This window comes from Mauremys reevesii, linkage group 7 (assembly GCF_016161935.1).
Source record: "Mauremys reevesii isolate NIE-2019 linkage group 7, ASM1616193v1, whole genome shotgun sequence".
In the NCBI taxonomy this organism is placed as follows: Eukaryota; Metazoa; Chordata; order Testudines; family Geoemydidae; genus Mauremys; species Mauremys reevesii.
The window spans coordinates 65,106,048-65,120,475 of record NC_052629.1 but is presented as its reverse complement, the minus strand read 5'-3'; the positions used below and the strand labels follow the sequence as shown (position 1 = coordinate 65,120,475).

Genomic DNA, 14,428 nt, shown 5'->3' with positions numbered 1-14,428 from the left:
TATAAGACGGGACTAGGAACACCACCCCCCAGCACTCTGCTGAGCTGGAGGAGTCACCCCAGCCCTGGGAGGAGACAGGTGGATTTGGCACCAAAGCCCAAGTTGTTGACAAGAATCGCAATGTAGGGTGCATGGGGGGGGGGGGGGGGCAGAACTGAACTACAGGAGCGGGTAGGGGCTCATTTTCTAGAGGGCCAGGCTGCTGGCAGGAAGATCCTCCAGCACTGAGAGATAGCAGGGAAAGGAGGAGATTGTAGGCGTGAGGAGAGGGGAAGCAAATCCATTGGAACAATATAGGACAAAAGGAGGGAGCCAATTCCTTGCCCTTCCAGGAGGGAGGCCTGATCTGGACACTTGGCAAAGGGAAGGAGGGAGGGTCTGAAATTAGCGTGGGGTGATAGTAAGGAAAGAAGCAGCCAGCTTTGATGTGGGATATTCTCCTGTCTAAAATGACACCAGGAACAATTCCATTCCACTGCCATCACCTTGCTCTTGAGCCAGAAACCCCAATGCCCTTCTGCCCCCCTCCCAGGGCACCGCCAGCTGGTCACACTGAACTGCCAGCTGCTGGGCAACCTCCCAAGGAGGACAGACTCATCAGAGGATCTGCTACAAGAAGCTGCCCAGGCAGTAAATCACTGCAGAGGAGTGCCCCATCTACCATGCTGTTAGGACCAAGGTTCAGCCTGCTGCGAAGAGAGCCTCTGTGGCCAGCAGCCAAGCTGCTGTGCAGGTAGACTGCACCTCTTGGTGCTGGAACACAGTGGACCTGGAGAGGCTGTCGCCTGTAACTTAGAAATGAGCTCAAGCAATGCGAGACAGGCTAAGGCCATCCACAATGAGGGTGGTCCCACCACTCCTCCCTCCTTTATCTCTGAGAGGGGATGAGGTATCAACAGCACCACTTAGCCTCCTCCCAGTGGCCTTGGAACTACACAGAGTTGCATGTTTCGGGCAAGTACTCTGAACCCCAGCCCTAATTCTTAGAAAACTGTAATGCATTGCTATTCTGTCAGTTGAATACAGTGCCACCTTCCCCTCCCTCTGCCCAGCAGGAAGATAGAGACTTCTTACACCAGAGGTTCTCAAACTGGGGGTGCAGAATGTATTCTGGGGGCCATGAGAAGGCCCCTACATTTTAGGGGGAAAAAATTCACTTTACACATTTAGAACTGGGCAGTCACAGAGCAGTGACTGCGGGGCAGCACTCAGAGTTGGGGGGGGGGGGTAACTACAGCCACAAAGAAGGGAGGTGTGATCAAGTAAGTTTGAGAACCATTTACACTGCTATTTTCAGACCTATTGCACAAGTTCAGATCTGACATGCACTTAAACCCTCGTAGACCAAGTCTGGTTAGATCTGAACACATGGAGCCCAGTGCTGCTCCCAGCTAAGCCACTGCAAACCCAAAGAAACCCTACTGCAATGAAGTGGTGAGCCAAGTTCCGACACTGTGGCAATTCCCCATCATGTGAGAGTATGTATTTGTGCTGGCTGGAGGAATCTTACCGCATTCCTCTGTGCATAGGCATGCTTTTCTGCATTCCCTGTGTACATGGCATTGGCAACATTGAAGGAGGTCTGCATGCTGGTTATTTCATTCTTTTCACACTTCTAGCAACAGGACAAATGTTGCCTAAAGGCAATTATTTTACTCGGCACTTTAGGAAGTGAGCAGCAAAAATGATGGTAGAGGCAGCCCCAACTAAGGCTATACAATGGTTCTGCTTTCACACTGTTTGCAGTCACTCACAGCTCTGCAAACCTCACAGTTTGGGCTCCTGCTATTCACACTTGCTTTCTGGCAAGTATTTTAAAAAAGATTTTAGTTGCCTTTGAGTATTAGAGCGGTGGGAGAGGGAACGTACTCACCATTTTTTAAAAAAAACTGGCCTTATGTGTTGAACAACTCTGTAGCTCAATTGGTGGGGTGGGAGTTGGAAGGTGAATTTTGGGAAGGCAATATCTTTTGCTGGGGAGAAGCAAAAAGTGGATTTGATTCTGAAAATGGCAAGCTGTGCAGTCAGCAGACTGTGTGTACATGCTCTGTTAGTGTATAAAGCACAAGAAGGCAGGACACGTGTGCATGGGGGAGAGCGGGGATATGGCCCCTGGGGAAGGAAAGTTTCTGTGGGTGAGGGGAGTAAAGCCCCGCGGTTATGACAGGTGTTGCTGTCCATGTGATTTGAGGATATCAGCACGAAGGCTGGTCAAACTGGGAGCCTAGTAGCCAGAGAGAAGAGCAGGACTGGAGCAGCTTTGAACCTAGCTCTTTATTCAAAGCATCAGATGCAGCAGTATGCAGGATGTCATCTTCAAGGAGGGCAGTAACACAGGTGCTCCTGGAGCTACTGGGGATGACAACATGAAGTCCATCTCCATCACTGGGTGCCTGGCGCAGCGGGGTCTGGGACTTGCCTTCCAGATGCTCTGGAGCTGGACAGCTCTAGTACCAGTTGGTGCAAGCGATCTGGTATCGCACATCATCCAGCGGTAGCATGGGCGTTTCCTCAGCTGGCATGGGGGGCACTGTTTCAGATGGAGTGGGGGGAGCTACCCTGGCAGGGGAGCCTTTTCCTGGCACAGGTGCTGATGCCAGGGCAGGGGGCGCCACGGGGGGAGCTGCCCTGGGAGGGGGGCCTGTGCCTGGCCCAGGGGGCGCTGCCCTGGCGGGGGGAGCTGCGGGGGGCGCTGCCCCAGCAGGGGGGGACGTGCCCGACAGGCCAGGGGATGAGTCCGTGCTCCTTGTGCCACAGCCCGGCTGCCCCTCACACCGCGGCTCTGCCATGGCTGCCTGGGGGGAGAGAGAGACTGTGTGAGTCATGGGCGCAGCGGTCAGTACCCCCCGGCCCAGCCCCCTCACGCCGCCCCAGGTACCAACCAGCCCGCCGAGCCCCCCAACCCCCGTCTCGCCTTAGGCCGCCTCGGGCGCCACACGCGCAGCTACCGCCGCCCCGCCCCCAACAAAGCCCCGCCCCAACTTTCTACGTCACAAAGCCCCGCCCCTAATGGAGTCACACCGCAGCGCGGGCCGGCAGGGCCCGGAGTTCGGGCAGGGGCCCGTCAAGATGCGCCTACGACGGCCTTGTTGCCAGGCGATGAGGGACCCTCCCCGCTGTAGAATGGTGGTTCGGACGCTGCTCTGGCTGTGACCTTTTGGCTCCTCCCGTTATTCCCGGCCCGGCCGAGTGGTCTGGGGGCGGGGCCCGTGAGCGGCCGGAACCGGAAGCTGGCCGGGCGGGGGGTGTTGCGGGGGCGCGCTCCGGGTCGCTCCCCTGGCTGCTGGTGGGTTCCGGCGGTGGGATGCGGCTGGCGGCGGGCGCGCTGCGGGCCTGGCGGCAGCGCTTCGATTTCGGCGGCCGGGACGTGGCCGCCTGGTTCCCCGGACACATGGCCAAAGGTGGGGCCTGGGCCCCGGCGCTTTGCGCGAGGGTGGCTCCGGCCGGCTCAGAGATTTGCCAGGGGAATAATCTAACCGGCCGGGTTATGTGCCGCGGGCCGGAGATTCGCGTGTTCGCCGGGGGCCGGGCAGTGTCTGTGCCCGCTACGGAGCCGGCCGCGTCCCCCTCCGCAGCGTACGCGCGAGCCCGTCCCACCCCCGGCACGCGCACGCGCCCCGGCGCGGGAGAGACCCGCCGGGAGCGGCCTGTGTGTGGCGCTCTCCGGACGCCGGGTGATGCTCCCCGGGGCTGGGTGCGCCGCGTCGGGGGGGACCAGGTTTGCTGCCCTGTCAGTCCCGACTCCCGCAATATTTGGGGCCCGCTGGGCGTCCCGGCTCCTGCAGGCGCCTTATGGCCAGGCAGCCTCGGGTCCGGCCTGCCGGGTATCTCTGCCCAGGGCCTGGTGCGAGCTGCGGGCGGGGCTGAGCCAGTCCCTTCCCGTGGTGGCCAGGCTTGGTGGGCACAGCTGACCTGGCTCCACTTTGGCAGGCCTGCGGCAGATGAAGGAGTCGCTGCGGAAGGTGGACTGCCTCATCGAGGTGCACGATGCCCGAATATCCTTCGGTGGCCGGAGCAGGTGGCACCACGGCCCGAGCAGCACAGCGGAGCCCTGCCCCCTTGCACAGCACCATGTGTAACCCCTGGGCTGCTGCGTCCTTCCAAAGCCAGTACGTGGAGCCCACAGGGCTGTGCATGGCCCTCTGGTCCCTACTGCTTCCCTCCCTGGCTGGGGCCTTACTGTGGTGCGGTGTGCTGATGCGGGAACCTGCCTTGTGGGAGGTGAGAGTTTATCTCCGATGGAGCAGAGTTCTGCGGGCTGGACCCTTCCCCGTCACTGCGGGTATCTCAGTTCTTTGGCTTCCTTAACGGTAGAACATTCCATTCTCAGGCCGGAACCCGGCCTTCCAGGAGTCCCTGGGAATCAGACCTCACCTGCTTGTACTGAACAAAATGGACCTGGCTGATCTGACTCACAAAGCAGTAAGAACCCAGTTTAAAGTCTTTCTCTTCCCACTCTTCACAACCATTTTCCTGTTTACATGGAGAAGCTGCATCAGCAACTTAATCTAGAGTAAACATTGGGGCTAAGGCCAGGTCTACATTATAAGCGTACAGTGGTATAACTATGTGGCTATGGGACACGAAAAATCCACACCCCTGAGCAACACAGTCATACCAACCTAATCCCCTGTGTATGCAGCGCTGTGGCGACAGGAAGGCTTTTCCCGTTCTTATAGCCGGTGCGCCTCACAGCGGTAGATTAGTTAACACTGATGGGAGAAGCTCTCCTGTTTGTGTAGTAGCGTCTTCGCTGAAGCGCTGCAGTGTTTTAAATATAGACCTGCCCTGATGGTACTAACCACATGGTACCTCCAAGCAGGGCAGCAGGTTTTCTGGAGTGACCATAGGCAATGCCCATCAGTTACAAGGAGCCTTGTGCAGTCGTATTTCCTGTTATTACAGGAGAATTGGGGTTTCCACTCAGAGCGTGGTCAGGTCTGGCCCCTGGTGGGGGAGGCCCTGGCATCAGCCCCTGGGTCCACAGATCGTCTAGTGGATCCGTTGTATTAATGCAGATGGAATCTGTGGGCCAAATGTGTTAAGAGAACCTAGTCACTGTCCCAACATTAAACCGTGTTAAACAAGGTTCAGAGTTTGGTATACAGAGGCCTTAGCCTGCTTAGTGATATGGCAAACACACCGTGAAACAGTCTTTTGTTAAAGATCCAGAAGAAAAGAAAAACAGTTGAAGTGTTTGAAATGGGGAGGTATTTAAGTGAGGCCTTCAGTTCATCAACATCCCTTGTTCCCTCTTCCATTAGTCCTCCATCTCCAGCGCTAGGCTGCGGATACAGGATGCGGCCAGCAGTCCATCGAGATGGCACTAAGGAGATCCAACACCCCTGACTGTCAAATAGGCAATGTCTTTACAGGGTCCAAGCCAGCTGCAGCTCTTTTTGAGACCGTCCAGCTAGGGGCCCCCAGCAAAAGGCTCCCCCTGGACAGCTTCACTCAGCTGGCAGTAATCCCCACTGGTGATACCTGGCTGTTTGGTGACCTGTGCAGGGCACCCTTGCTGGTGGCTTGATCTGCCACTAGCTCTGTGTTTGAATCATCCCTTCACACACTGTCTTCTTGTTGGCAGTCTAGCAGTCAGGCTCAGTCCAGAGAGCTGTCGTCTGGGCCAGGATGGAGGCACCACAGGGCTGGGGTCCTTGTGTGGCGGAGGCAGCAGAGCTGCTGCTGTTGTCATATATTACTTGGCTGAATGAGCCTGGATTCAGCCTGCCGTCTCCATTGTAGGTAGCATTGCCATGTAACACTCCCTGATCCTCACCACACCCCTGTGAGCTCTGGTGGGTTGGCTGAGTGTTGTCATCCTCGTTCTACATATAGGGAAAGGGAGGCATGGGGGGCGGAGGGGCGGCTAGACTCTGGGCCTCCCACAGGAGCCTGTCTGCCTTTCTGAGCTGGTCAGCAGTCAGGCTTTCCAGACAGGTAGTGGGGAGTGGAACAGATATTTGTGTTTTAGCATTGTGCCTTCTCTGTGAAGGGTAACTCAGCTGATGGCTACAGCACACTTCACCCCAGTTCGCTGCAGCCTGAGCAACCTTGCCATGGTTTGGACAAGGGGGCACCAGGGGCTGCTGCATTCTCTGACATGGAAATCTCTCATTTCTTGCTAGAAAATTCTGGAGCGCTTGGAGCAGGAAGGGCTCAAAAACGTCCTCTTCACAAACTGCGTAAAAGATGAAAATGTCAAGAAGGTAACAGCCCCTGTCTCTTCTAACAGCAATTCCTTACGGCGTGTGTCTGCTCCGCAATGTGACTGCTTGGAACTGAGGGCAAGCCGTGCTGCACTCAGCTGTTCAGCGCCCTGGGCGCCTCGGTGAGATCAGGTCCCATTAGTGACTGCAGTACGTTTTTACTACAGGATTCCACTTTAGCTAATGCCGCCTCGGGATTGTTGACTTCAGATCTAAGAGCCCATCTTGAACCTCTAAGCCCCGGGGAGTTTGTGGCGCTGGCAGTTAGAAAGAACATCCCTTTACTCGTACATTGAGTGCACTTTCTCCTGGGCTTGCTGAGAGACCACATGGGAGCACTGCCTGCTGGCATCCATACGATGTGCCTTTCTGAGCAGTGCCCTAGTGGCAGGCATGGCCGTTGTGGTATACCCAGAAGTAGGATCTGAGCACTCGTGCCAGGGACATCGGGGTCAAGCTTTGATTATTTTAAACATTGTTAAAGTAACCCTAATGCTCTTGCAGCCACAAATGTGGCCAAGCGCGTCTCTCAGACCTGCAGGGGAGTCCTCAGCTCCCAGATTCTGCCCTGCAGTGGGAGATCTGTGCATGCAGAATGAGCTCGGTATCAGTTGACATCCACCCTGTGGAGGGCAGAGGAGAGTCTTGCCTTTCATGTGGACCAAAACCACCAGTGTGAACATTCCCATCTCCCCTGCTTTGCCTGCATTAAAGCTGTGCGTTAGTTGTACTCTGAACACAGCTGGAAGTGAAAGCTGGCTAGGAAGGACTCACGCCACCGTGGCTCTGTTAGCACCTTCATTTGGAAGCAGTTGCCAAACTGTGTTAAAGTACAGGCTAGCAGCAGAGAAGTCCCTGGCTTTCCCACTAGCTGGCGTGTTGCAGCCGGAGGCGTGCCTGTCCTGCCAGTGAGGTCTGCTTGGCTGCTTGTAGCAGCACTGTGCTTGCCAAGGAGTCTAACTGCAGGGTACTACCCACTTGGGACAAAGCCACCAGTGCTTTGCTTAGCATCTGTCTTTGTATTGCCCTGCAGGTCATCCCTCTCATCACGGATCTGGTCAGCAGCAGCCAGCGCTACCAGAGAGCTGAGGTCAGCTAATGGGCCAGAGTGAGAATGGGGCAAGTGTGCGAGTGAGACTCCCACACTGCTGCCCGGTTCCCCACATGGGCAAAGGGCTTGTCCAGCTGGATGCACTGATCTGTGTGTAGATGGTGCCCAAAGAGGTCCCGGTTCTCAGAGTGCTGAGAGCCCTCCATTCCCACTGGAGCCAGTGGGAGATACAGCGCTCTGGTGGCTGCAGGGCCCCCAGCATGCTCTCAGCTCCTGGGGCTGGATCTCGCTCCTGGTTACACTAGCATCAGTGCAGAGCAGCTGACTCCAGTGAAGTGAATCTGGTTTTCCACGGTTTGAGTGGGAGAAGAGTCTGGCTTCTCTGTTCAGATGGAAACATTCCACTGGTGGCCTGGACTTCCAGCTGGTCTCTCCCTGACAGTGCTGAAGCTAGAAGTTTAATGAACTGTGCCGGGCTCCATTCCCCGGCAAGTCTGGCTTATGACTTCCTTGTTTCCATGCAGATCCAAATTAATCTACCTTGACACATCCGCACTCCTGTTAGCTCTGCCCTGCCTGGTGTGTGTGTGGGGGGGGGGGGGGGGGCCGCTGAGTGGGACGGGGAGCCTGGCACGGTGCCGGCTGGCAGATCTGGGGGCGGGCTGGGTGGGATGGGGAGCCTGGTGCGGTGCTACCTGGCATTGCTGCTAAGGGAGGGAGCGGCTCATCCATCTCCCTTCCTGTTGTTCCAGAACGTGGAGTACTGCATCATGGTGATCGGAGTGCCCAACGTGGGGAAATCCTCCCTTATCAACTCCATGCGAAGGCTGCACCTCAAAAAGGGTACTGACTGGTGTGCCTTCCCATTGTGCCCCATGGCTCAGGAGGAGAGCATCCCCTGCCTGTGGGTCACAAATCCCTGGAGGGCTGGGGCCTTTGAGGTGGCCTTGGGACAGGTTCATCAGACCTCCTAGTGGTTCAACTCTCTCCTGCAGGGAACTGGCTCCCCTAGCTGCTGAATTGGCGCTGCAGGCTGCATCTTTTCCCTGGCTGTTCAGTGACCCAAGCTGAGCAGGGCTGGGCTCAGCCAGTGTTTAGCTAGGAGGACCCGGAGGCAGCAGGGGAGTTGGGCCCTTGTTCCCCTCTCTGCAGCTGCTCTGCTGTTGCTGTGATGTTCGGTGAGGGATGCAGAGGGGCTGGCAGAGCTCGCTTAGGAGCAGTGAGAGAGAAACTGGGGGGTTCTCTGGGGAACAGGCGCTGGCTGAACGGGGCATCAGTCCCATGAGGCACACCGATCAGAAGGATGGCTGGGAGATCTCTTGGATATGCACAGGGCCCACTCCTGCGCCGTGAGGCCAGTGGCAAAGCTCTGTCAGTGCCCTGGGAGCAGGCCAGGCCAGAGTGAGCCTTCCTTCTCCAGCTGACTGGGCCTCTCTTTTTCCTGAAGGGAAAGCGTCCCGTGTGGGTGGCGAGCCGGGGATCACCAAGGCCGTGCTTACCAGAATCCAGGTACTGTCCTCGGGAGCTGTGCCCCTGAGCACGGCCGGCCGGAGTGCTGTGCTGGCCATGGACAGAGCGTGTGTGTGCTTTCATTGTGTAGCTAATGTGTGCACAGCGCGAGGGGCTGCGTGAGGCCAGTAGCCGTTCAGCTGAAATGGTGAGAAGGTGGCTGAGTTAAGAGACCCCTGGGACAACACAGCATTGGTAGCTTCTAAAATAACACTAGGGTGCTGCCTGGTTGTGTGCTCTAGGCAAGGCCTCCCCGTGGCTCTATAGGGATAGAATATGGGGCTGGGAGCTGGGCCCCCAGGCCTGGCTTGAGGGGACTGCTTCGCCAGGTCCCCAGGACTGCAGTGAGGTGCATGCCAGGATCTGTAAGTCTCTGCAAACTGTACTGCTGGTAAAGGTCACCTGTAAAGGAAGTGACCCTGGATGGCACCAGCCCAGTGTGGTTCTTTGTGGGTGACTCATGTAGGAGGGGGCTGGGCTCTGCCCCAATTTGTGCTTTGCTTTGGCCCTTGGGCTGCTGGCAGGTTGCTCGAGGGACCCTCTGGGGCGGAGCTGGGGTGCCCAGTTGTACTGGGCCGTTTCCAGTGCCAGTGTTCGTGCTCCACATTGTCTCTGCCCTGGGCTGGTGGATCACAGAGTTGTCACGCCATTCCCAAGTCGGCTGGTGGGGGGAATCGGCTTCGAAGTGCCAGCGTCCCCCCGGTTTGTGCCGGCGCTGCTCAGGGTGCTGCTTTGGGCTCTGCTCTCTGACCTGCACAGCCTCGTAACAAGCCTACCTCTGCCTGTCTAGGTCTCCGAGAGGCCCCTTATGTATCTGCTGGACACGCCTGGAGTGCTGGCTCCAAGAATAGAGAGCGTGGAGGCGGGCATGAAGCTGGCCCTGTGTGGTGAGAAGGGCTTTGGAGCTGCAGCTGCTTCTGGCCAGGGGCTGTCCTCACTTGGCTCTGCTGGGGCTGAGATGGGAAGCCCCGGAGCTCATGATCGTGGGCACAGTGTGTGTGTGGGGGGGGCACGCTCCACCCAGGCAGCAGGGCTTTGTGGAGGCAGCATGGGCCGTGCCTTGAGACATGTTGTTATTGGGCGCTTGGGGCAGAGCCACTGCCTGTCCCCCTACTCTGAGGAGCCCAGCTCGGGCCAGGTTGCTGCTCCCAGCTGTCTGGGGAGGGAGCATCACTCAGCGCATGTGCTGCAGCCCAGCTGTCTGCCCTGCCCCTCTCCCTGGCCTGGCCACACTGGCTGTGAGCTGCACCTGGTGACCATCCAGGAGATCAGCTGCTGGGGCTTTCGCCCCGGGGTTGGGGTGGCACTGCAGGCTCTAGAGCTCAGTAGGAACAGCCCATCTCCCCACCCCGGGAAGCTCCTTACTAGGCCAGTGGCCACCTCCATACTGTGCCCGGCACTGGGCTGGAGCCTGGCTGTGCCCAGGGTGGCCCCCGGGGAGCAGCGCCTCGGAGGTGCCCTGTGCACACATTCTTAGGCTGGCCAAGCCGGCCCCAGAGCCCTCTGCCCTATGTGGCTGGCACTCAGGCTATGCTCTGTGTCTCATAGGGGCCATCCGGGACCACCTGGTGGGCGAGGGCATCATGGCCGACTACCTGCTGTACACCCTGAACAAGCAGCAACAGTTTAGGTGAGCACTTCCTGAGGACCTGGCTGCTGTGAGGTCAGGGGGTGGGGCTGGCTGGGCTCATGCATTGTGACCCCAGGGGCTTCCCTGGTCTTGGGGGCTGGTTCCTGCCCATGTCTCCCCAGTGCCACCCCTCAGCTCTTGCTTGGAATCTGCTCTTGTGCACACTGTTGGCAGGGAAGCTCCTGCAGTGGGGACGCTCCTTGCCAGAGCGGAGGGTCTGTCCGCTCCTGATGTGAGCCTAGCTGGCGTTGCCCCTGCACTGAGCTGCCACAAGGGGCTGTAGGAGGTGGAATGGTGCCCAGCGCATGTCGTATGCAGAGTATCACGCTGCATGACTTTGAGGGCCAATCTGAGGGCAGACTGTGAAAAGCAGGGTGACACCTGGGTGGAGCATGCTGGTTGCATGCTCTATAATTAGATTGCAGTAACAAGTGGGCCCCTGAATAACTAGATCAGTCTCACCATGGAGTCACAGACAGTCCCCTTGGGCTCTCCGGTCTGTCTTGCAACCCAGGCAAGCTGGACTTAGTGAGGGCTGGTTGCTCTGCACCAAAGATCACAAAAGATTTGGGTTGCTGCTTGTCCCATTTGTACCTCAGATCTCACATCAAAGACAACACTTGAAGCCAAGCCTATGGTAAACTAACTAATGATGTATTAACTAGGAAAAGAAATGAGAGCGCTCTTATGGTTAAAGCAGGGAACTGTATAGACACACATGATGTGTCTCTATGGTCTTTAACAGTGATGGAGCTGTAGCAATCTGTCAGCACGGAATGTCTTTTAGGGCTAATCCAGGTTGACCCTGGGGGGTCTCTGCTTCTGTTTTGTGGCTCCAGCCCTGGGAGAGTCAAACAAGATGTTAGCTATTTTTATTTCCTTCGTAGCCTCTTCATGGGTGTGAAGGGACAGTTAACACAGTCTTTGTATTGTGATGTTTGTGTGAAAGTTTATGCCCAAATAAATGTTAGTCTGTATCAGCACAAAGAACTAGTGACTAACACGGCTACCCCTCTGAAACCTGTCTCTTTGCTAGTGAAGGCTCCCACCTGGAAAGGGCAGGTATCAGCCCTGCTGCCCCATGCCAGAGCAGCGAGGTGTTCACTGCCTGAGGCCCCCGTAGCCAGCAGTCCTCATAGAGTGGCAGCTGGGGACACCACACAGGTAGGGATGTGCAGAAATCCCTGCCGTCCCCAGGAGGTGGCAGTAGAGCTGCTTGGGTGACTGATGGGGCCAAAAGGAGCCAGGAAGGACCTGGGACCTGTCTTCTGTGTGACTGGCTGGTCAGCTGGGGGCGTGGAGGGTGCTGGCCCTACCCCAGAGCAGGCACTGCATGCTGTGCAGCCACGCCATCCCTCTGCACGCTCCAGAGCACTCTGAGCACTGAAGTGCTCTGCCCTGTGCCCTAGCCTGGCTGGTGCTTCTGCCCCTGCCCTGTGGTGCTAACCCACTTTCACTGCCCTGGCACAGCTATGTGGAGCGCTACGGGCTGGGCGAGCCCAGCGACGACATCGAGAGTGTGCTCAAGCGGGTGGCACTGAAACTGGGCAAGACGCACAAAGTGAAGGTGCTCACAGGGACAGGTGAGTGCCCCTGCGGGCCTGGGACCCCATGGGGGGGGACGAGTGAGAGCTAGCTCGGGGGGGTTCATGCCAGGCGGAGAGCCTGTGGGGAAGTGGGTAAGTGCTGTGCCCATGCCACCTGGAGATTCCAAGGCTAGAGGGGAGGACGAGGGAGCTGGGTGGGAGAGAGAAGGGGAATGCCCCACCCACTGCTTGCTGGAGGTTCTGGGGGAGCACCCCGGCCTAAAGGCGCGCAGGGTAGGGGCGCCCCAGCTACTGCCGACTGCAGACCCTCTGTTCAGCGTGATTGCCTGAAGAGGCATGGCCAGGGCGTGGGGCTGGCACCAGGAAGGGCAGTAGGGGCTGGCAGGTGCTGCCCGTTGGGGCAATGGAGGCTGGTGACTGGTGAGGGGAGGGAGGATCTCTGAGCCCTGGTGTGTTGTGGGGGAGCCTCTTGTGTCAGTTTGCATGGAACCAGGGCCGTGCAGTGCCCAGGGACCAGCCGGGGCTAGCTCCTCTCCCCCCTCTCCCAGCCTGCATTTGGGGCTGTGTCTGTGCAGCCATGGACTCTGGAGCCCATCCAGAGGTGCTGGGCTGGGCCATGAGCTCCCCCCTCACCTACAGCCTTTGCCTTCTCTTGCAGGGGACGTGAACGTGATCGCGCCCGACTACCCTGCAGCCGCCTATGAGCTCCTGCGCACCTTCCGCAAGGGGGAGCTGGGCCAGGTGCTGCTGGACTGAGCCCTGCCCAGCCCTCACGCCTGGCTCGAGCTCAGCTGCCACCCTCTTGCCCAGGCTGATCATGGCATGGAGGTGGCTCATGGGCAAAGCAGGATGTGGTGGGCCCAAGCTGTTTCCCTCCTCCTGCCCCATGCACATGCAGCTCTGGGGTCAGTATGGCTGTGGCCAGGAGAGCAGCCCTCATGTGGGTCTGTATTTGGCTTCCCAGCCAGGGCCAGGGCCCCTGTCATCACTTGAGTAGGCTCTGTCTGCCCATCATCCCAAGGGTGAAGTGCTGTGAACAGACCCGAGCCCAGGGACTCCCCCATCCTCTCTTGGGGGTTCTTGGGGCAGTTCAGGGCCCTGCCTTTCCCCTGCGTAGGTTCATGCTCCTTTGGGCTATTGCCCCGGTGGGCAGAGCCAGCCTCTGTGTCTCCTGGAAGAGCAGAGCAGCCCTGCCAGGGACCCCTTCAACAAGACGTGCTTCCGCTGTCCCACAGCATGGACCAAAGGGCTCCAGCTGTGTGCGGGCAAACCCTCGTCTGCTCTGTCACTGCCACAGCTGTCAGCCCACTGGTCTGTAGTGGCCAGCAAGCCCCAGTGCTGGGCCTGGATCGTGAGGGCAGGTGCAGTGTGTGGTGGCAGCTTTGTTTAAAATAAAAACTGGGGCACATGTAGTGAAATCCAAGCCCTGTGCTGCTAGGATTTAATGGTCATTAAATTCAGTTCCACCCTGTCACCACGTTGGTATTTATTAACACAGCACTGTGTCGCTGGTGTTCTCGGGGGCTGGCACTGGGGGCAAGCGTGTGAGCTGGATGTTTGTGCTGCAGTGTTCTGTGGGGGGAGCTAAGTGTTGTGATGTCTTTAGGTTTCAGATACAACCCAAGGGGCAGCAGCAACTCCCCTCTCTCAGAGCGAGGCACTCAGGCTCTGCACACGCAGGCAGCGTCGCTGTGTCGGTCACACTCAGGGCAGCTCCCCCTCAGAGCGAGGTGCTCAGGCTCTGCACACGCAGGCAGCATCACCATGTCAGTCACTCAGGGTAGCCCCCCCCCGAGCAATGGGCTCAGGCAGTGTCACTGTGTCTCATATTCAGGTCACACTTTCATGGTCCTCTTTGCAGGCCCCAGTGGGAGTGATGGAAGCTGAGACTGTGAACATGATTCTGAGGTAAGGGCTGGATCCCACAGGGGCAGGGTTCATGCCTCCCTGCAGACATAGGACAGCTGTTAGCTCTGGCAGAGAGCAAGTTCCCTGCTGAGCCCCTGATGGCCCTGTTGTAGTGGGCAGTGGTCTGAGTGTAGTGACATTTGCCCCTGCACTTGGGTGGATAGAGCAAGGACAGAGGGGAGTGCAGCACCGCTCATGCTGCCCCACAGGAGCTGGCTGCTTCTCCTGCTCAGCTGCCACTAGGCCCCTTAGGGAGTGAAGTAGCTGGGCCCAACTGAGCCTCCTCCATATGGGGCTGAGTCTGCTGGGGCAGGGTGCCACACAGGAGTCCTCCTCGCAGACCAGACCCTGCTTGATCACCGCGTCTGTCAACCTCCCCGAGGTGGGGATCTCTAGTAGGGGAGAGCTCCTAAATCCACCAGCCAAAGGCTACACTAGTTCCAAGGGCTGGAGGCAGTGACTGGGCAAACTGGCTGGAAGTAAGGGATACACTTTTAACAGTGAGGCTGCGTAACGCATGGAATAACTGACCAGGCACTTGGGGGATTCTCTGCCACATTGAGTCTTAACTCAA

General features: G+C 57.9%; 1 protein-coding gene across 10 annotated transcripts; it reads left to right on the top strand.

Moving 5' to 3' along the window:
* The first annotated feature begins 3,028 nt into the window (after positions 1-3,028).
* Positions 3,029-13,420, top strand: MTG1 (mitochondrial ribosome associated GTPase 1). 10 transcript variants are annotated; one of them, XM_039547253.1, is made up of 11 exons: positions 3,029-3,401; positions 3,931-3,995; positions 4,318-4,422; positions 6,129-6,209; positions 7,243-7,299; positions 8,013-8,103; positions 8,708-8,769; positions 9,560-9,656; positions 10,318-10,399; positions 11,870-11,982; positions 12,605-13,420. In XM_039547253.1, exons 1-11 carry the CDS (start codon positions 3,305-3,307, stop codon positions 12,700-12,702), a joined length of 948 nt encoding a protein of 315 aa, XP_039403187.1. In that variant the 5' UTR covers positions 3,029-3,304; the 3' UTR covers positions 12,703-13,420. The 10 variants fall into 10 exon arrangements, with proteins under 10 accessions (XP_039403187.1, XP_039403190.1, XP_039403195.1 ...); XM_039547261.1 differs by having other exon boundaries at positions 3,076-3,209; XM_039547260.1 differs by having other exon boundaries at positions 3,149-3,286.
* Positions 13,421-14,428: the final 1,008 nt, after the last annotated feature.

Coding starts and splice junctions, on each gene's coding strand:
- MTG1 (XM_039547252.1), top strand. CDS start 3,678: ATGCTCCCCGGGGCTGGGTGCGCCGCGTCGGGGGGGACCAG. Junction 3,719..3,930: donor GCCGCGTCGGGGGGGACCAG/GTTTGCTGCCCT, acceptor CCACTTTGGCAG/GCCTGCGGCAGATGAAGGAG. Junction 6,210..7,242: donor AAGATGAAAATGTCAAGAAG/GTAACAGCCCCT, acceptor ATTGCCCTGCAG/GTCATCCCTCTCATCACGGA.